We start from the raw sequence: 21,315 nt of genomic DNA, 5'->3' as shown, positions 1-21,315 counted from the left end.
TCTTTGTCAGGGATGCTCTGCCAGTTGAGGCCCCAAAAAGGAGGGGCCCAGGGCCCTGGGGTGTGGGGGTGGAGCCCCTTGCCTAACTCACACCGAGGAGGAAGCTGTGATCCCCGAGGGGGCTGTCATCCCTGCCCTGCGGTAGCCATAGTACACTATGGAGAGTCAAGCCACCTTCCAGGTGAGCCCACCTGCTGCCGTGAGCTCCCGGAGGGTTTCTCTTGGGTTCGTTGTCCCCTCCTCCGGACGGAGGCCGAGATTTTTCCTGTGGGTTCTAGTCTTTAACTGTGAGTACTTGCCTTTCTGCTCACATCGCCCATGTGCGGCAGGTGGCTGACCTTCTGCCTGGCTCCCAGCCCTGTGGTGCGTCCCTGACCCCTGACCGCTGACCACTTTTTGGTTCAACAAGGTGCTCCGGATTCCTCTTTCCCTTTCCCTGCCTGAGACCTGGGATCCTGCTGGGAAGTAAGACTTAGGCCACCAAGCTCTGGGTGCTTCTGGGTTGTTTTGCATTTAGGTTATACTCAGATGTATAGATGAAAATGTGTTTGTGAGTTTTTAAAAAAGTGTCAATTCACAAATGACAAGGAAGTTTTTTTTTGTTGAGACAGAGTTTCACTTTGTCACCCTTGGTAGAGTACTGTGGCATCACAGCTCACAGCAACCTCAAACTCCTGGGCTCAAGCGATTCTCTTGCCTCAGCCTCCCAAGTAGCTAGGACTACAGGAGCCTGCCACAACCCCCACCTGTTTTTTGTTGCAGTTGTCATTGTTGTTTAGCTGGCCCAGGGCAGGCTCGAACCCGCCAGCCTTGGTGTCTGTGGCTGACACCGTAACCACTGTGCTACAGACATCGAGCCATGCAAGGAAGGTTTTTGGCGAGACCATTTTAGGTCCTGTGTTGGGGGCATTTGATCAGTCCTACTTCTGGAGTGTAATGAAGATGATCAGGTGGAAATCCGGCTTGAGTCAGGAGGCCGAGGAGCCCGGGAGCCCCCAGTTTTGAAAGCCGCCATTATTTCCCTCCTTGTTTTGGGATAGCACAGGGCAGGGCGGAGACCAAGGCCAGCGAGGAAAATTGGACTCCTCCAGGGGGAGGGTGCCAATCGTGCAGCCCTGGGCAAGTGGCCGGGCTGTCTGCTGGCTGGTCAGGAGGTCGTTATTCCTCTTAGGCAGGAAAGGCCTCTGCCATCAGGGTTGAGCTGCTGATCTCTGGGATTTCCTGAGAGACGTGTGCGTCCCCTTCCCCTTGAACCTTGAACCACTGGGTGACCAGGCATCGCTGTTTCTGCCTCTGCCGCCCTCCTGGTAGCTCCTGTCACAGCTCCATTTTTAGAGATTAGAAGACACAATTGCTCACTCCAGGATCTTGCTCAGAGGATTGGAGGCAAAGGGGTCCACGGGGTCCCCAGAAACTGTAGTCTCTTCAGGGTGCTCTGGGAGGCTCAGCTCACCTTCTTGAAAGTGAGGGGCCACCCGTAGCTCTTAGTAAGACGTCTTCATCCCCTTAGTCTACTCTAATAGAATACCTTAGGTGTCTTAAAAACAGCAGAAATGTGTTTCTGGAGGCCATGAGGTCTAAGGTCAGGGTGCCTGCAGATTCGGTGTCTGGTGAGGGCCAGTTCCTGGTTCATAGACGGCTGTTGTCTCCACCCTTGTGACCTAATCACCTCCCAAAGGCCCTGGAGGTTATTCAACCTGTGAATTTTGGGAGGACACAAGCATTAGGTCCATTGTACAAGGACAGTGGATAGTGAAGGGTTTTAAAACGTGTCTAGGGCAGGCTGATTATGTTTGCCAAGTTTAAGACTCTGGGCTACAGCCTGGGGGTCCAGACACAGGAGGCCGCTGTCCAGCAAGCCCCAGGGTGAGCAGAGAGCCCCGGCCAGAGCCCAGCCCAGTACTATCTATAATTCGTAAAGACGTTTCTTACAGAGACATTTCTTTCCCCCCCTTTTAGACCAATCTGAAAAAATGCATGGATTACGTCCAGCATCGTTCGGTGGAGAAAATCGTCAAGATGCTGGATCGAGGCCTGGATCCCAATTTCCATGACCTGGAGACAGGAGGTGGGTCCTTGTTAGCCAGGATTTTACTAAGCTTTACGTAAGTGTAGAAAAGTCACTCTGTCCTCCAGGTGACACTTAGGTTTACTTGGCTTTATTTGGTTTTAAAAGTTTGTTCTCCTCTGTGACTTCTCAAAGGGGCTGAGCCTGTCTCCCTCACATGGCTTCCCGCCAGCTCAGCCTGGCATGCAGAGGGTCTGCAGTGCAGAAGTGTTGAATGAGTAGCTGACTGAATGAATGGATAGGAGACCCACATGCATTGTGTGGCTGCATGAGCTTCTGCTCTCGGGATGTGCATGTTTATAAATGTCGGGGACACACGTGGCGTGAGCGCGGCCCCCAGCAGACAGGCAGGAACATGTGAATATCTTACACCCCCTGCTGGACACCAAATTCCTTTCGAGCCTGAGCCTCTAAGCATTAGTTGGAAAAATGGCATAGGCTCTTGGTGGTTCCGCAAATGTAAGGTTCCTCAAGTCTCAACCCCTGGCAGCGCTGTCCTCTGTGGTCTGCACACTTCTTTGCTGGGGGGCCATCCTGTGCACCCCAGCCTCTCTCCCTCAATGCCAGGAGCAACCCTGTGTTGAGCAAAGAGCATCTCTAGACATTACCCAGTGTCCGCTTGATGGGAGGCACAGCTGCCCCAGGTGAGGGTCCCCTGCCAGTGAGACACTGGCTGACATGGGCAGGCAGAGGTCAGGTCCTTGTGGGGCACAGAGACCTAGGGTGAGAGGGGCAAGGGAGCAACTCAGGGTGCGTGTCCCATCAGGTATGTGGTTCTGGGCTAGGGAATACCTAGCCTAAGTGGGGACCTACCTCCCACCCCCTCTTGGGATGTTCCAGCCCTGCTCCTGGCTCCTGCAGAGTTGTGTGCTATCAGCACATATAGGTGCATGATTCAGAATGATTAAGCACACAACAAATGCATTTGTCAGTTGAAGACTAGTGCTTTCTTATCATTGGTAGGGGTTTCTTCACCCCCTCATGCAGGGGGGGGGGACCCTGCTGGGCGTGGACCCGGTCTACACTCCCCTAGCTGAGCACTGGTTAAGGGTTCTGATAGCCTCTGTACAGAAATCTCTCTTTCTCTCTCTCTTTTTTTTCTTTTTTTGAGATTGAGTCTCACTCTGTCCCCCTGAGTAGAGTGCCATGGTATCATCATAGCTCACAGCAACTCTTGAGCTCAAGTGATCCTTTTGCTTCAGCCTCCAGAGTAGCTGGGACTACAGTCTCCCACTACAGTGCCCAGCTAATTTTTCTATTTTTAGTACAGATAGGGGTCTCGCTCTTGTTCAGGTTGGTCTTGAACTCCTGAGCTCCAGGGATCCACCCACATCAGCCTCCCAGAGTGCTAAGATTGTAGTTGTGAGCCACTGTGCCTGGCCATTGTCTGTGTCTCTTAAGTTCACCTGTGAGCAGTATAAGGGCAGGGCATGGGCTTGCAGGTCGCAGCTCCAGTGCCTGAGAGATCAGGCTCCCAGGGAGGCAAAGAGTGCACCTGGGGAGTCGGGGTGGGGTGGACAGCGAGAGCCTGACTGCAGGTGAGCAGGCACGGAGCCAGGCATTGACACAACGTGAGGGAAGGAGGCCCTGGATGGCTGTGCAGAGCAGTGACGTGCACAAGGCCAGGATTACTGGGGGTCCTGGCCATCCCTGGCTGGGTGGGGGAGCAGGGGGCTGAGGTGGGCCCACTTGGAAGAAGATGGTGGGAAGAGGAGGACTGTGGAGAGGGGCGATGAGGGTCATGGAGCCCCAGGCACAGGCCTGCCTGGCATTTCAGGGCAAGAGGACAGCTGCAGAATTTGATCTTACATGGATGGGTGACTGTTGAGTTTGGAGTAACAGGGGAAGGATGTGAGTTGCTCTGAGCCCCAGGGCAGGAGCATGCTGCCAAGTGGGGTGCAGGTTGGCAGGAGGCTCAGGAGGGCCCTGTCCATCCCTCCGTCCTTCCCTGATGTGGGTATGTCTCCCCCTGGGTTGACACGGTAGCTTCTCTTCTGCAAGGTCTTCTGTGCTGGCCTGGCTCTGAGGGCAGGAGCCCTTTCTCATGCAGGGAGAAGCAGTTTCCTGGCGCCCAGGCTGTACACATAAATGGAACCTATAGGTTCTTGGGCATGAACTTGAGCCTTCAGTACATTCACAGACAACCTTCATCCAGATCCGGTTTCCCTCCTGAGGCCAGTATTGGGCCTTGGCTCCGACTGGCCTGAGGAGAGCTGCCTGCATCTCCATTCTGGCCTCTTCACGACTGTGTCCCCCCCAGTGGATTCTGTGGGGTCCTGGACCCTAGTAATGTGGTGGCCCCTCTCACCATGTCCTGGTCAGTGGTAGCGGGAGGTCAGCATACATCTCAGCCACTCTCTTCCTCCCCCGTGACCTTCCCATGTGATCCAGGCCTCCCCACGGCCTCCTCCACCAGCTACTGCTGTCTTCCAATGTTAAGGTTTTGAAACGACTGTTATGCCAGAACAGACCCTAACTTCGCACCTAAAACCACATTGACACAGACCCTGAGCTATGTCCAGATAGAGAGACGTGGCTCTTTCCCTTGAGTTTGCCTGGGGTGGAAGCCACTTTCCTTATAATTAGGGAAGGAATTGGTATCAAATCATAAAATCCCTGATTGCTGTGAGCAGTTACTAAGCAGTGGAAGTTAAAAGAGGCTAAAAACGGACGCTGGGCCCTCGACCACTTCTCCCGAGAACTGAGTGGGAATGACCTAGGAGCCCACGGACGGAGACCATAGTGGGGCTCATTTTCCCAGTTACTGAAGTATCCCCAGGACTACTTTTACTGATGAGAGAGACCAATCCCAGAGAAAGAACAGAAACCCGCCTTGTCATCAGAGCCCCACTAAGTGGCTCCTGATAACACAAAAGCCAGGTGATCCAAGGTCTCCAGCACAGGCAGAGACCAGTGCGACCAGGCAGGGGACAGGACCCCATCGGGTGGGGGGGCTCAGGAGCCAGAACGCACGACATTGGGGGGCAGGGGGGCAAGGGGGCGGGGGGCAGGGGAGCAGGGGGTTCTCAGTCTCTTCCTCCATCCTCCCTGTCCCACCCTGTAATTCACAGCGATTGAACTTCGTGGCTTGGGGTTCTGTTTGGTTTTTAGTTTTAACAGAAATATTTAGTCTCAGTTAAAAAATCTGTAACACAGTGATTGCTCAATTCTCATGTGGTTGATTGCCAAGTGGTAGTTTCCAAGTCAGTTTTTCTTCTTGCAGTGACAGATAGTCTTCTGTAAAGGAGAACTTTCTTTCCTCCCCCTCCCCCTTTTTTGAAATTAGTAGCCTCTGCCTTTTACAGCTGTCTGTTGGGTTTGCAGGAAATGAAGTGGAGTACAGCGAGTTTTTATATGAACACCCCCAACACAGACACACACAGCTTCCCTTGCGTTAGTGTGGGGCACTTGTTATAATTGGTGAGCCGCTACTGACACATTATTAAGGAAGTCCACAGTCTGCATTAGAGTGCACACTTGGCCTTATACATTCTTTGGGTTTGGACAAATGTGTAACGTCACATGCTTTGTAGGATCACAGCGAATTGCTCCACTGCCTTGAGACTCCTCCAGGCTCCACATGTTCATCCCCATCCCTCCTCCCCAACCCAGGGCAACCATCGATCTTTTTACTGTCTCCATAGTTTTGCCTTTCCCAGAATGTCATGTAGTGGGAATTATGCAGTGTGCAGCCTTTCCAGGTTGGCTGCTTTCACTTAGGAATACGTGTGTAAGTTTCTTCCTGTGTTTTCATGGCTTGGTGGCCCCTTCAGCCCTGAATGATACTCCATTGTCTGAGTGTACACGGTTTGTTTATCCTGTCACCCCCTGAAGGATGCCTTGGTTGCCTGTATACTTTGGCAGTTGTGGATAAAGCTGTTGTAAACATCCTGTGTGCAGAGTTTTGCACAGTGAGCAAGGGGATTTCCAGGACCCCCCAAAATGTTTACAGTGAGCTAAAAGGGGAAAGGGTATAATTAATGCAGAAAGTTCTGAAATCAGAGGCTTTTAGGAGGTGTGATTAGGTCAAGGAGCAGAGCCCTCCTGAATGGGGCTCGTGTTCTTATAAAAGGGTCCCAGAAGGCTCCCTGGCCCTGTCTACCATCCAAGGACACATGGAGAAGGTGCTGTTTGTGAACCAGCCCTCTCCAGATTCCAAATCTGCCGGCACCTTGGTCTTGGACTTCCAGCCTCCAGAACCATGAGAAATAGTCTTCTGTTTGCAAGCCCCCCACCTCTGGTATCTGGTTACAGTGGCCCAGACCAGGACAGGTGCCAAGTCACCAGGAGAGGGAGGGAGGAGGCAGAGCCTGGCCCTGGGCAGAAATGAAAGAGGTCTAGGATCTGGGTTCTCTTCCCACATCTGGGCCTGGCTGGCTGTGGCTGTGACCCTGGCTGGGCTGACCAGGTCCTGGTCCCAGGATCAAGTTTCAACTGAAGCCTGGGGAAGCCCCAGGTGGGAGGGAAGACCCAGCTAGCCACTTTCCCTGTCCTCCAGACATGGCACTTTCCTCACAGTGGCTGTGACACCTTCCCATCCCATATTCTAATGGCTCCATACTGAATTTGGTAACTTTTTTTGGCCGGGGCCGGGTTTGAACCCACCACCTTCAGTATATGGGGCCGGTGCCCTACTCTTTTGAGCCAAGGTGCCACCCTGAATTTGGTAACTTTTTCAGAGCTCACCAGCAAGCACCAGAATCTGCTGAAAACCAGACTTCTTCATTCCCTGTGCATGGAATTGAAAGCAGCCTCTTTCCAAGCTCAGGAAATGCCATGATGCTTGACCCGGGCTCCAAGTCCTGGTGTCTGGGCTGCACATGGGAGCCGGGCAGTGGGGAGCAGCCCTCGTGACTGAGTGATGTACGAGAGGTCAGTAGGGGCCGGTGGAACAGCCTGCCAGTTCAAACAGCCCATGTTGGTGCATACGACCATCTGCTACCTGGTCTAAATGCAAATTTTATTAAGTAACAATGAAGAAAGTAGTATTAAAAAAAAAAAAGCCTTCTCTCACTAGGGCTTGGGGCTGGTCTCAATGAATGGTGTTTCTAAGCCCTGATAATCTGAGTGTAACTTTGGCTAGTGCTTTTATTTCCACACTGTTGTTCCCAAACTTCAAAGAAGCCCCAGGTATAACACAGGAGGTTTGGTTAATAAAGCTAGAAATGCCTTTTAACTGTTTAAACATCTTGATGAGATGGGGATGGTGTGGTGGCTCTCGCCAATAAGCCTAACATTTGGGGAGGCCAAGGCAGGAGGATCCTTGAGCTCAGGAGTTCAAGGGATCCTTCCTCCTTGGCTTCCCAGAGTGCTAGGTGAGACTAGCCTGAGCAATAGTGAAACCTCACCAAAAATAGAAAAATTAGCCAGGTGTCATGGAGGGTGTCTGTGGTTTCAGCTACTCAGGAGGCTGAAGTAGGAGGATAGCTTGAACCCAAGGGTTTGAGTTTGCTGTGAGCTATGATGATGCCATGGCATTCTAGCCTGGGCAACAGAGTGAGATTCTCGTCTCCCAAAAAATAAACAAACACCTTGATTAGAGATGAAAATAGACTCTTCCTAGAATTCACAGCACACCTGCATGTGTCTGGACTCCATTTGTAAGAGCTGGTTATGGAGGCAGGTTCAAGGGCAGTGGTGCAGTTGCTGCTTGCTGGGCTGGGCTTCTCTGATTAGTGGCTTTCCACCTGTCCTTTGCCCTTACTTTGTTGTAAGCCAGGCTCCCACACGGCCCAATTAGAAGGTTTCCAGGATGTTCTGGTTTCTGGTATACTGAGCGCCTCCACCGAGCGTTAACTCAAAGAATGCAGGGGCTCGTTTGATGCCTGCAGTGACTGATGGTCCCTGCACAGCTGTCTCGCCTCAGCCCTGAGTGAATCACTGCATGTAATTCCCCAGAATGACAGAGCCTGGGAGCACGGGGCCATTCGGGAGAACACACTTCTGGGACCTCGTAAACCTCCATGTGTGGAGGGAGAGAGACACACAAATTACCCAATGCAAATGAAGGCAGCCTGAAGATCTGGAGTAAATCACTCCCTTTCCCACCAGCGAATATATTTGGGTGCTTATGGTTTGTTGAGTACAGTTCCTAATAAAAGAAAAAGAGAGAGACGTGTTTTCTGGTGAGAGCTCAAAGACGGTATGCGATTATTTCGGGACTTTTGTCATTTATGTCCCACTTGGTTCTAGAAGGGAGCACAGGTGGCTTATAAAGGTTCGTGAGATAGAAGATGGTGAAGTACATTAAGAGAAAATGGGGCGGCAAGAGTTCGGGGCAGGACCGGCATCTGCAGGAGCGACACCCAGGGCTGGGCACAGAGCCGGTCTGAGGTTTGCAGAGCAATCAAGCAGATAGTACGGTGGAGGGGGCGGGGAAGTGGTCCCCATACGCTCACTGTCATTAGTGGCTCGCCCTGGCATGGTGCATCTGCTGCAGTAAGTGAAGTCCATAGTTTACATCAGGGTCCACTCTCAGCCCTGTGCGTTCCGTGGGGTTGGACAAATACGTTCTGCCTGGTGCCCACGGCGGAAGCATCGTGCAGGAGGTGTCCCTGACCTGGAAATACTCTGTGCTCTACGGTTTATTCCCCCACCCGCTTTAACCCCTGGCGACCACTGATCCTTTTACTGTCTCCACGGTTTTGCCCTTTCTAGAATGTCAGCGAGCAGCAGTCCCATAGCACCGGCCTTTTCAGCTGGGCTTCTTTCGTTTGGCAGTGTGCGCGGAAGGTTCCTTGGACTGCATCTTCCCACGGCTGACACCGCGCGTCTTTTCGTGCTCTGTAATATTTCTTTGTCTGAATGGTTGGTGGTTTATCCGTCCGGTCACTGAAGGACATGTTGGTTGTTTGCAGTTTTTGACAGTTAACAGATAAAGCTGCTGTAAACGTGAATGTTTGCATTTCTGCATGGATGTAAGATTTTCGCTTATTTGGAGGAAACAAGAAACGGCCAAACTGTCTCCCAACGTGGCTGGAGTGTTTTGCATCCCCCCGGGATGTGCAGAGTCCCTGGGGCTCCACACCTCGCCAGCATTTGCTGTTGTCAGAGGTCAGAGCGTGGCCATTCCGATACCCGTGAGTGTGTGGTGGTATCGGATTGTTCCAACTTTCAGTCCCCTGATGACATCTGGGGTAAGATGTCTTTTCCTGTGCTTATTTGTCCTCCAAGCCTCTTTTGTGAGGTATCTATTTAGATCTTTTGTCTGCTATTTTTTTTTTTTTTTTGAGACACAGCCTCAGGTTGTCGCCCTCGGTAGAGTATGTGGCCTCACAGCTCACAGCAACCTCAAACTCTTGGGCTTAAGCGATTCTCTTGCCTCAGCCTCCCAAGTAGCTGGGACCATAGGTGCCCACCACAACTCCCAGCTATTTTATTTTATTTTTTTTATTGTTGGGGATTCATTGAGGGTACAATAAGCCAGGTTACACTGATTGCAATTGTTAGATAAAGTCCCTCTTGCAATCATGTCTTGCCCCCATAAAGTGTGAACACACACCAAGGCCCCACCCACCTCCCTCCTTCCCTCTTTCTGTTCCCCCCCATAACCATAATTGTCATTAATTGTCCTCATATCAAAATTGAGTACATAGGATTCATGCTTTTCCATTCTTGTGATGCTTTACTAAGAATAATGTCTTCCACTTCCATCCAGGTTAATATGAAGGATGTAAAGTCTCCATTTTTTTTAATGGCTGAATACTATTCCACGATGTACATACCACAGCTTGTTAATCCATTCCTGGGTTGGTGGGCATTTAGGCTGTTTCCACATTTTGGCGAGTGTAAATTGAGCTGCAATAAACAGTCTAGTACAAGTGTCCTTATGATAAAAGGATTTCTTTCCTTCTGGGTAGATGCCCAGTAATGGGATTGCAGGATCAAATGGGAGGTCTACCTTGAGTGCTTTGAGGTTTCTCCATACTTCCTTCCAGAAAGGTTGTACTAGTTTGCAGTCCCACCAGCAGTGTAAAAGTGTTCCCTTCTCTCCACATCCACGCCAGCATCTGCAGTTTTGAGATTTTGTGATGTGGGCCATTCTCACTGGGGTTAGATGATATCTCAGGGTTGTTTTGATTTGCATTTCTCTAATATATAGAGATGATGAACATTTTTTCATGTGTTTGTTAGCCATTCGTCTGTCGTCTTTAGAGAAAGTTCTATTCATGTCTCTTGCCCATTGATATAAGGGATTGTTGGCTTTTTTCTTTTCTTTTTTTTTTTTTTTTTTCAGGATGACTTGTCTTGTTCATCTTTGCATTCATAGCACTCACAATTCTCAGATGCTCCGTCTAAATAGTTAACACAAACCCAGGAGACAGATGTTAACTATAATTCAATGTCCAAGAACTATATCTACATTAAGAATAAAGGCTGATTGATGGGAACATGGAGGAGGAAATAATTAATTCTTCCCTGGGGCAGGGGGTAGACCAGGCCAATTGTCTTGTGTGTGGCCAGCACCATCCCTAGGCAGTCACCTGGTCCCTTATGTAGTCATTGGCCTGACCCTAATTTGGGAACACTTTTTTTTTTTTTTTTTAATGTTGGGGATTCATTGAGGGTACAATAAGCCAGTTACATTGATTGCAATTGTTAGGTAAAGTCCCTCTTGCAATCATGTCTTGCCCCCATAAAGTGTGACACACACTAAGGCCCCACCCTCCTCCCTCCATCCCTCTTTCTGCTTCCCCCCCCATAACCTTAATTGTCATTAATTGTCCTCATATCAAGATTGAGTACATAGGATTCATGCTTCTCCATTTTTGTGATGCTTTACTAAGAATAATGTCTTCCACGTCCATCCAGGTTAATACGAAGGATGTAAAGTCTCCATTTTTTTTAATGGCTGAATAGTATTCCACGGTATACATATACCACAGCTTGTTAATCCATTCCTGGGTTGGTGGGCATCTAGGCTGTTTCCACATTTTGGCAACGGTAAATTGAGCTGCAATAAACAGTCTAGTACAAGTGTCCTTATGATAAAAGGATTTTTTTCCTTCTGGGTAGATGCCCAGTAATGGGATTGCAGGATCGAATGGGAGGTCTAGCTTGAGTGCTTTGAGGTTTCTCCATACTTCCTTCCAGAAAGGTTGTACTAGTTTGCAGTCCCACCAGCAGTGTAAAAGTGTTCCCTTCTCTCCACATCCACGCCAGCATCTGCAGTTTTGAGATTTTGTGATGTGGGCCATTCTCACTGGGGTTAGCTGATATCTCAGGGTTGTTTTGATTTGCATTTCTCTAATATATAGAGATGATGAACATTTTTTCATGTGTTTGTTAGCCATTCGTCTGTCATCTTTAGAGAAAGTTCTATTCATGTCTCTTGCCCATTGATATAAGGGATTGTTGGCTTTTTTCATGTGGATTAATTTGAGTTCTCTACAGATCCTAGTTATCAAGCTTTTGTCTGATTGAAAATATGCAAATATCCTTTCCCATTGTGTAGGTTGTCTCTTCGCTTTGGTTATTGTGTCCTTAGCTGTACAGAAGCTTTTCAGTTTAATGAAGTCCCATTTGTTTATTTTTGTTGTTGTTGCAATTGCCATGGCAGTCTTCTTCATGAAGTCTTTCCCCAGGCCAATATCTTCCAGTGTTTTTCCTATGCTTTCTTGGAGGATTTTTATTGTTTCATGCCTTAAGTTTAAGTCCTTTATCCATCTTGAATCAATTTTTGTGAGTGGGGAAAGGTGTGGGTCCAGTTTCAGTCTTTTACATGTAGACATCCAGTTCTCCCAACACCATTTATTGAATAGGGAGTCTTTCCCCCAAGGTATGTTCTTGTTTGGTTTATCAAAGATTAGGTGGTTATAAAATGTTACTTTCATTTCTTGGTTTTCAATTCGATTCCAAGTGTCTATGTCTCTGTTTTTGTGCCAGTACCATGCTGTCTTGAGCACTATGGCTTTGTAGTACAGACTAAAATCTGGTATGCTGATGCCCCCAGCTTTATTTTTGTTACAGAGAACTGCCTTAGCTATACGGGGTTTTTTCCGGTTCCATACAAAACGCAGAATCATTTTTTCCAAATCTTGAAAGTACGATGTTGGTATTTTGATAGGAATGGCATTGAATAGGTAGATTGCTTTGGGAAGTATAGACATTTTAACAATGTTGATTCTTCCCATCCATGAGCATGGTATGTTCTTCCATTTGTTAATATCCTCTGCTATTTCCTTTCTGAGGATTTCATAGTTTTCTTTATAGAGATCCTTCACCTCCTTCGTTAGGTGTACTCCTAGGTATTTCATTTTCTTTGAAACTATGGTGAAGGGAGTTGTGTCCTTAATTAGTTTCTCATCTTGACTGTTATTGGTGTACACAAAGGCTACTGACTTGTGGACATTGATTTTATATCCTGAAACATTACTGTATTTTTTGATGACTTCTAGGAGTCTTGTGGTTTAGTCTTTGGGGTTCTCTAAGTATAAGATCATGTTGTCTGCAAAGAGGGAGAGTTTGACCTCCTCTGCTCCCATTTGGATTCCCTTTATTTCCTTGTCTTGCCTATTTTTTTTAATTTTTTGATTGTAGTTGTCATTGTTGCTTGGCAGGCCCAGGCTGGATTGGAACCCACCAGCTCTGGTGTATGTGGCTGTTGACCTAGCTGCTTGAGCTACAGCCACCGAGCCATCTGCTTTTTAATGAGGTGTTTTCTTGTTGAGTTCTAAGAGTTTTCTGAGTATTTTGGATACTTTATCCCAGACTGGGGACAGCAGTCTGGGGTAAATAAACTTTTCATTTTAGAACAGTTTTAGATTTACAGAATAATTGCAAATTGTAGAGTTCCCGTATACCTTATATCCAGTTTCCTGTCCTTAACATCTTACTTTAGTACAGTGTACCCGTCACAGCTGGTGAACCGATGTTAATAGGTTGTTATGAACTCAGTCCATACTTGCTTCAGACTGGCTTGGTTTTCTCCTAGTATTTTCCTTTTTCTGTTCCAGGATTTCATAGACGATCCCACAAGCCAGGCAGTTGCCTATCTCCAAGGTTCCTCTTGGTGGTGACAGTTGCTCAGCATTCCCTTGTGTTTGGTGACTGTGAGAGTTTCCAGGAAGGCTGGAAACATTTTTTAGGATGCCCCTTTTCTGGGATTTGTCTGTTGTTTATTCCCACAACCCCCCCATGATTTGGGGTTGTGGGTTTGAGGGGAAAACCCCAGAGTTAAGGAGCCCTTCTCACCACATCCTACCACGGTCCAGACTGTCACCCTGACTTATAGCTTCTGATGTTGCCCGTGATCACCTGGTCAAGCCTGGCAGGTTGATCTGCCGTAAAGTTGCTCATTTTTTTCCCCTTTCCCATGCTGTGCTCTCTGGGAAGAATTACCAGGTGCTGCCCAGGGAGTTCTGGCCACCTCCTGAGGGCAGAGAGCTGTACAAACTGGAATTTGCCAGGGGATTTGTCCTTCCCCCCATATATTTACTACTCAATTCTTGGTCCTGTCAGCAGGGACTGGTGGCTGTTGCTTCTGTCTGGACTGTAACCCAGCACTTCTCTGCTTATTTGGCTCCCTCTACCTTTAGTCGGGCAGACTCCAGTCAATTCCAGGGACACTTAGGCGTCATCCCTTTTGATGAGGCTCTTTCCTACGTTTGTGACGCACCCTCGGTCTTTTCTTACATTCTGGTTTCCGTCTGAGGATCCCCCCATTCTCCAGAGTGAATATTTTCTACGAAACCTGCTGGTGGTCCAGGGAAGAGCTGGTTGTTACTGTAGTCAGTCACTGCCTCCCGTACTGGTTTCTGTGGCCTGTCGCTGTCGGTGCCCAGACACACCCAGGAGCACAAGCACACTGCAGTCCTGCTCTGCGCCGGCCGCACACACCCAGGAGCGCGGGCACACTGCCGTCCTGCTCTGCGCCGGCCGGATACACCCAGGAGCGCGGGCACACTGCAGTCCTGCTCTGCGCCGGCCGCACACACCCAGGAGCGTGGGCACACTGCGGTCCTGCTCTGCGCCGGCTGGACACACCCTGGAGCACGGGCACACTGCAGTGCTGCTCTGCGCTGGCCGCACACACCCAGGAGCGTGGGCACACTGCAGTCCTGCTCTGCGCCGGCCGGATACACCCAGGAGCACGGGCACACTGCAGTCCTGCTCTGCGCCGGCTGGACACACCCTGGAGCACGGGCATACTGCAGTGCTGCTCTGCGCCGGCCGCACACACCCAGGAGCGTGGGCACACTGCAGTCCTGCTCTGCGCCGGCTGGACACACCCTGGAGCACGGGCACACTGCAGTGCTGCTCTGCGCCGGCCGCACACACCCAGGAGCGCGGGCACACTGCAGTCCTGCTCTGCGCCGGCTGGACACACCCTGGAGCACGGGCACACTGCAGTGCTGCTCTGCGCTGGCCGGGTCACAGCAGCTGTCCTAGTGCTGCCGCTCCTCCCACCACCTGCTCTCCTGCCACTGCTCCAAATCTCAGGCCCGGGCTGATGGCTGGGCTGGTGGCTCCTGCGTGCTTCCAGGAAATCCCACTCCCTCCCTTTATGCTGGTTCCTTTCGAAGCACACCCCAGGCATGCCCCAGAGCCGCCTGTGCTACAAGGCCGCCTCCAGCGTGGGGGGGGGTCTGGATGTCTCTGAGGTCATCTCCGAATGTCACAGGTGTTTCTACTCCCACAGTCATTCAGGAATAGACTGGGAACACTTCTGAGCTTATACTTGCTGCGGTTCTGATATAGTTTTAAAACTAAAGAAATTTAAAAATGCAAAAGCTGAGGAATATTCTTAAGAATTGTGGTGTAAGGTGGCTGCAGAGTCGCCACGCTCATTAGGGGAGTGATGACATAATCACCGATGGCACAGAGAGGGCACCCCCGCCGTGACGGAGTCACAGCTGATTGAAGGGCATCTTTCTGGCTGGTGCCATTGGTCCAGACAGGGAGCCTCACGTGGATGTCCCCTTTGCCAATGTCCTGTCTGAGCTGAGGGGGCGGAGGGCCCTCCTGGCTAGAGGTGAATGTGGCCAGCCTGCAGCATCCCTGGGAAGGGCTCTGGGTCTTTGGGAAGGCTGTCATTGTCACTGGATGTCATCTAAGGGCTAAAGCTCTCCGTCCTTTATGGAGGACACAGCCATGAACCGAGCGGCCTGATTCTCTCCACCTGCACATCTGCCCAGCGTGGTGCTCCTTGCCTGACCCCGTCCACAGGGCCCAGTTTACCTGAAGGGATCTCTACCTGGCAGTTAGAGGTCACGACTCAAGCCTCCATTCTGACCTTACCACTTGCCACTTGCTCCCTCTGAGGTGGTATTCTCATTTATAAAGTGCTATTAAGCTGAGGTCATCTACTGTGAAAGTAGCACAGTATAATTTAAAAAGTAAATCTTCTTTGGACCACCTAACAGTTGCACAGGTCACATGCGGAAAGCCAAATAAGAGAGAAAAATCCTACGTGTTCTGAAGGTTTTCTTTGCCCAAATGAGCACCAGCATGCTCATTAAGTTGCTGGAAGAGACTGGAACATTCAGCATCAAGACTGGCACTCTTGATAGCCCATGTTTTTAAAGTCCTTTGAGGGTCAGTCACTCCCCTTACCTGCCACACTACCCATGGTAGTCTGTTGGCTGTGGACGCTTGTGCCTCAGCCTGGGAAGTCGCTGGGGTGGGGTAGAGAGAGGGCGGCTGGCCACGCTTGCTGTCCCTTCTCCGGTGGGCAGGGCGGGTCCTCGAGGCCGCGTCTCTCTGCACACCTGCCCCACTCAGGCCTGTGAGCTCATGTGGGGCTCTGACAGGTTCCCATCCGGTCTTCCTCCCCGCTCGCCCTCACTGTGCTGTGCCTTCATGGCTGTTTTGCTGTTTTCCGTGCAAGAAACATCCCCCCAGTGTCACCAAAGTCCCTTAGTTGTTCTAGAAAATCCCTATTTTTCTGTAAAACCTCTGCGTGAGAGGGTTGCTGTCATGGGTACACAGCGGGGCTGTGTGCAGTGGCATTCATGAGTGCCTGGGTCTGAGTTGGGGAAAACAGGCCATGTGCTGTGAATCTCAGGAGAGAATGTTAGGAACTACGGGTCACAGACGTGTCTACCCGTGACACCCTAGTCACAAGGAGTGGGGCAGACCTGAGAGTCACAGTGAAAAGTCGAGTTGCAGAGTGGTTCCTACAGTGAACTTACAAAGCAATCAGAACAGTGCCCGTTTGTGAATAAATGTCAAAATTAAAAACAGACAGGCATATTCAGCCCACACTTAGGATGAAGTTGCCCTTTCTGGGGAGGGAGGGTGAGTGTCAGAGGGGCTAGGCCATCCCGAGGCTTTCATTCTCAGCTGTGGTTGCAGAGCCAGTGGCGTTGACCAGCAGCGTTTCTGGGTTCCGGGGGCTGGGGTGCTGTCACGGTACTCTTGTTACTTTCTGTAATATGGAAACCTTTCAAATTAACCACCCTGAACCGTGCACCTTGCCCTGGTGGGCCTGTTAGGAAAATGAAGAGCAAAGAGAAAGACGTCTTATAACAAAGGCTGATGTCCTCAGTGGCTGTCTGCTGCAGATTGGTCCAAGGTCATCTGCGCAGGGTGGGGGCCCTTCTAAGCCCTTGTCCCCCCTCACCCTCCTCCCTTACAGGTCATCCTGTGCTGTGTGGATGAATGAAAGTGGGTAGTTCACGAGCACACAGACCCTGTGCCCAGTCCCTGGTGTCTACCAAGATGTGGAAATTGAGTGAGGAAAGGCAGTATCTGCCTTGCAAATCTCTGATTAGGGCCTGAATCAATTGCTCCTTTTTCACCTGGAAAGAAGCATCCAGATGGCTCTGGGAGGATTCTGTACTCAGGGTGAAGGGAGCAGGGGAAGCCCCCTGCGCTCGCAGCCTACAACCCAATCCTGCTGACTCCCGGTCTCTGCAGCCGTTGTGATTTGCACATGACCCTCCTGGGGTTGCCTGAGCCACTCTGCCTACAGGGATTGTGGGGTCCTCCGTGGGAGCTGCAGTCTGTTCTTTAAAGCTTAGTTTGGGGAGTGAGTGGGGCTCAGTGAGCGGTGTGACTCGGTGCTTTTCCCTAAGTGTTCGTTCTGAAGTTCATGTGTTTGGGTCCTCAGAGACCCCCTTGACCTTAGCTGCTCAGCTGGATGACTCCGTGGAGCTCATCAAAGCTCTCAGAAATGGTGGGGCTCACCTGGACTTCCGTGCCAAAGACGGGATGACCGCTCTGCACAAAGCTGCCCGAACAAGGAACCAAGTCGCCCTGAAGGTAAGTCCCAGAGCCCGGCTTGCGTGGGTGATACCCCTGCCCTGTCTGGTCCCCTGTATCTGCTCCCATCCCATCCCCATGGGGTCTGACCTCAAGGGGGTTGTGAATTATGTTCCAGTCAGAGGAGGCTCCAGGTTCCCCTGCCCACTCTCCTTGGTTTCATTGATTTTATAATTTTTCAGTAACTAAGTTGTCTTTCCTCTTTTATTTCAAAGGGCTTGTATTTTGAACCCCCAAGGGCAGTGCTGAAACCCACCCCCACCTACAGGAGGAGGCTGCAGACACAGCCCCCAGCTGACCCAGCCTTGCTCCCGCCTCAGGATCCCTGGCAGCCAGTCCCCGGGGCGGGGCGGGTGTTGTCCTCTTCTTCCTCCTGCAGCTGTCTGGTGTTTTTGTTTTCCTCCCTGACACGTTTGGAGGCATCTGCGTAGGGAGGTGACAGAGGGAAGCACCACTCAGGTTGACCCCCGAGAGGGGCACTTTTCCCTAACGTCTGAACTTCTTGGCTTGACCTCGGCTGCACCTTTCAGCTGGCTTCCTTAGAAATCAGAGCGCTCGTAACCCTGCCGGCGGGGTTCACCACCCTCAGAAAGCACATCGGGAACGTTTTCTGTTGTGCATTTAGGTTGAATAGTACAACTTTTCTCTTTGCTGCAAGTGTCACCTTGAGTTAATTGCTGTTCGTGATACACACCTGGGACAAAGGGGTTACCAGGCCACAGACCTGTGTGAGTGCCAGGTCGTGGGTCTAGCATGCAGTGTCCCCTCATCTCCTGAAAGTCACCATGTCCTGAGAGTTGGGACACCATTTGCTGTTTCAGGCTTAGAAACTTGACTGTCTAAAGTTAGTATTTGCCCATGGCATGGGTTGGCTGTGGCCATGGAGAGAGTGATCCTTGTGCTTCTTTCTTGATGTCTTAATCTGGGCAAAAGTGGTCATAAGCCGACTGAGCATAACTTTTGATTTTTTTTCCCTAGACCCTGTTAGAGCTTGGAGCATCCCCGGATTACAAAGACAGTTATGGCCTCACGCCCCTGTATCACACTGCCGTCGTTGGGGGTGACCCCTACTGCTGCGAGCTCCTCCTGCATGAGCATGCCGCGGTGTGCTGCCAGGACGAGAACGGCTGGCACGAGATCCACCAGGTGCGGCCCCGCCCGTGCCCCCTGAGAGCCAGCCCCTGTCCTTTAGTCCCCTGCATGGGGAGGGCAGTCTGCAGGTCAGGGTTTCTTAAAAAAATGAGTTAAAAATTCATTAAAAACACCAATGTCAGCATTGTAAAGGGACCTATTTACGCAGAGACATCTATTTCTGAGGACTCTGGAGAAACGGCAGATTAGGCAAGGTCCTTGCACTCCCTCCAGCAGGAGTCCTATTGGTCTGACCAGTACTGTGGTGTGAACCTGCTTCCTAGGAGCCCTGTTCTCTCCAGGTCCCCACCCTCCTGGGTCCCTTTCTGAGCATAGGTGGCTCAGTGTGAGGCCTGATTTCCGCATTCCAGCCACATGCTTTTCAGCCCCACCCCACCCCCAACCCCCTAGTGGGTTAGGGGACTCGTCACCTGCAGGCTTGGCCAGAAGCACAATCTACCTGATGTCTCCAGTGAAATGTCTTTATGGGCCAGGCTCAGGTGTGGGCAGACAAGAGCAGTGGGGAGGAGATGGTGTTGGGGGTGGAGATGGTATTGGGGGACGAGGGGAGGGAAGAAACACCCACCTCTCTCCTCTCAGCTGAGCCCTGTCAGAGCTGCAGGTCAGCCAGGGAGCCCAAGGCTGCAACCCTGAGGTCAGGGTCTCTGGGCAGGGAGGGGAGAGATGGGTTCAGGAGAGCAGAAAGGACTGTCTACCCAGGAGGTCAAAGGGCGATGAGGGCACAGGAAGGGGAAGGGCTGGACGGGGAAGGGATGGGGGCGGCACAGGAAGGGGCTGCCAAGGGGAGGTGCTGAAATGAGAATGGGAAGGGGTGGGTACATAACAGGAAATGGATGGCCCCTAACAGGAAGAGGAGGGGCTGGACCCTGATGGGGTGGGGGATTTGGGGTGTGTGTGTCTCTCTCTGAAACGGTTGCTTGCTGGGTCTTTATATGGTGACCGTCAATGGTTCTCAGGCGTCCTGTGCATTCTCTATACCATAGTCACCTTACACACCTGTCTTGTCCTGGGGGGCTCATGTGCCCACCCACTATGGTCAAAGTAGGCAGTGGGGATGCCATGACCCCCTGACCCTCCCTTTGCTGGACCAGTTGGGGAAGCCAGTTTCTCCAGTGGTGTCAGTGGGGGTCTGTGAACCTGCTCAGAGAGGCCCCCAGCCCACATCCTGGTCAGAGATGTGGGGCAGTAGTAATGACCGACCCCAGAACTCCTCTTCCGTGAACCCCACGTGAGAGTCACTGTCATGCCTGTGCTTTCCTGTATGAAAAAGGAAAAATATCTTCCCTTGTGATGGTTAATTTTGTGTGTCTCCTTGGCTAGGCTGTGGCACCCAGATATTTGATCAAACAGTAGTCTAGATATGGCTGTGAAGGTGTTTTTAAAGATGGGATTAACATTTACCCTATGAGACTTCAAGGAGAGCAGATAGATGCCCTCCGCAGTGTGGGTGGGCCTGGGTCAGCCAGCTGATGGCCCTGGGGGCAAGGTTGAGACCCCTGCCGGAGGACAAAGGAATCCTGCCCACCTTAGCCTGGATTGGGCTGCAGCACCCACTCTATCTGGGGCTCCAGCCGGCCCTGCAGATTTCAGACTGGCAGCCTCCGTGATTATATGAGCCCGTGCTTTAAAACATGTTTTTATTTTGAATTTAAATTTAAGGTTGACATTTTAAAAATTCTCTCTGTGTGGACACAGTTCCGTTTCCCCTGTACTTGAACATAGAAGCAACAGTGAGTCCCCTGCAGGGTGCTGGGGAAGTGCTGGGGTGGGAGAGCCGCATTTCCCTCCCTGGTGTTTCTGGTGTTCCCCTCCCTCCTGTCCCTGGCATCTGCCTGCTTCCCTTCCGTCCTAGTGGCCCTGATGTCCCTCTGCTCTTCCTAGACCTGTCTCTTCTGAGCCTTTCCACACTGTCTGCTGCTATTGGGCCCCCCTCATTTCTGTCTGAGCTATCGCAGGGCTTCCAAGAGGTCTCCTGGTCTGACCACTGCCCACTTCTTCAGCAAATGAGATCAGATAATTAAGTTCGCAAACTCATCCTAGAAAAAGTGCTCCACATCTCATAGCCAAATATCTCTGCGGCCATCTTTGGAGTCCTCCTCTGGGAAAGCTGTGAACAACAGTCAGCTCCTAGTCCACCCTTCAAAGCCGCTTTGGAACTCTGCTTCTGGAATGGCCATCAGAGTTGTATGAAGTCTGGCGATTAAGTTCACGAACTCATCCTAGAGAGAGTACTTTGAAGGGTGGGCTGGGCACTGGCCTCAGTGCGCGGCTTCCCAAAGGGAGGACGTGGAGGGTGATGTGGTGATATTCAGCAATGAGGTGTGAACCTCTTTTTCTAGAGTGAGTTTGTCAGCTTAATTGTTCGGCCTTGTACATTTAGGCTGTACCATAGACCCCGCCTTCCTGCTGAGGTCACTTGGCCGCAGTGTGACCAGCTGAGGGTGAGCATCTACCACACGTGTCGTCATCCTGCACACGAGGATGCAGCCTGGAACAGACGCCCTCTGATGCGTGGGCCTGACGTGCTGTGCAGGGAAGCTGGGTGTGAGACAAGGGGTGACAAGAAATCACACATGCACGTGCACACACACGCATGCCTGTGCTTGTACACAGGTCCACATGTATGAAGACATGCACGGGGACCAGGCGGGACAGTGTCAATGCACAGTTGTGCTTTCTGGGCTTAGAAAGTAGTGACCAGGCAGGTGTTTCCACCCCAGGGCAGGGAAAGGGTGACCATGGTCCTGTGTGGGGCCCCGTCTCTCTGCTCATCTCCACTCCTGGCTGAGCTTGGCCATCAGTTCCTTCATGGTGGCTTAAAAGCCACGCTTGTCCTCATAGCGTGAACTTCAGCTCTTATGGAAGATGTCAATGGGTCATTACTGAAGGAT

The 21,315-nt window shown here is 51.0% G+C and overlaps 1 protein-coding gene across 1 annotated transcript in view; it reads left to right on the top strand.

Moving 5' to 3' along the window:
• The window catches only part of SHANK2 (SH3 and multiple ankyrin repeat domains 2), a 577,367-nt gene that overhangs the window by 113,352 nt on the left and 442,700 nt on the right, over positions 1-21,315 (top strand). Inside the window, exons 6-8 of the mRNA XM_053561191.1 lie at positions 1,960-2,068; positions 17,121-17,272; positions 18,251-18,418. Of these exons, the coding sequence (XP_053417166.1) occupies positions 1,960-2,068; positions 17,121-17,272; positions 18,251-18,418 (429 nt within the window). The remainder of the gene's footprint in view (positions 1-1,959; positions 2,069-17,120; positions 17,273-18,250; positions 18,419-21,315) is intronic.

Source organism: Nycticebus coucang, chromosome 14, assembly GCF_027406575.1.
Source record: "Nycticebus coucang isolate mNycCou1 chromosome 14, mNycCou1.pri, whole genome shotgun sequence".
NCBI lineage: Eukaryota > Metazoa > Chordata > Mammalia > Primates > Lorisidae > Nycticebus > Nycticebus coucang.
This window is presented reverse-complemented; position numbering and strand designations above follow the sequence as displayed.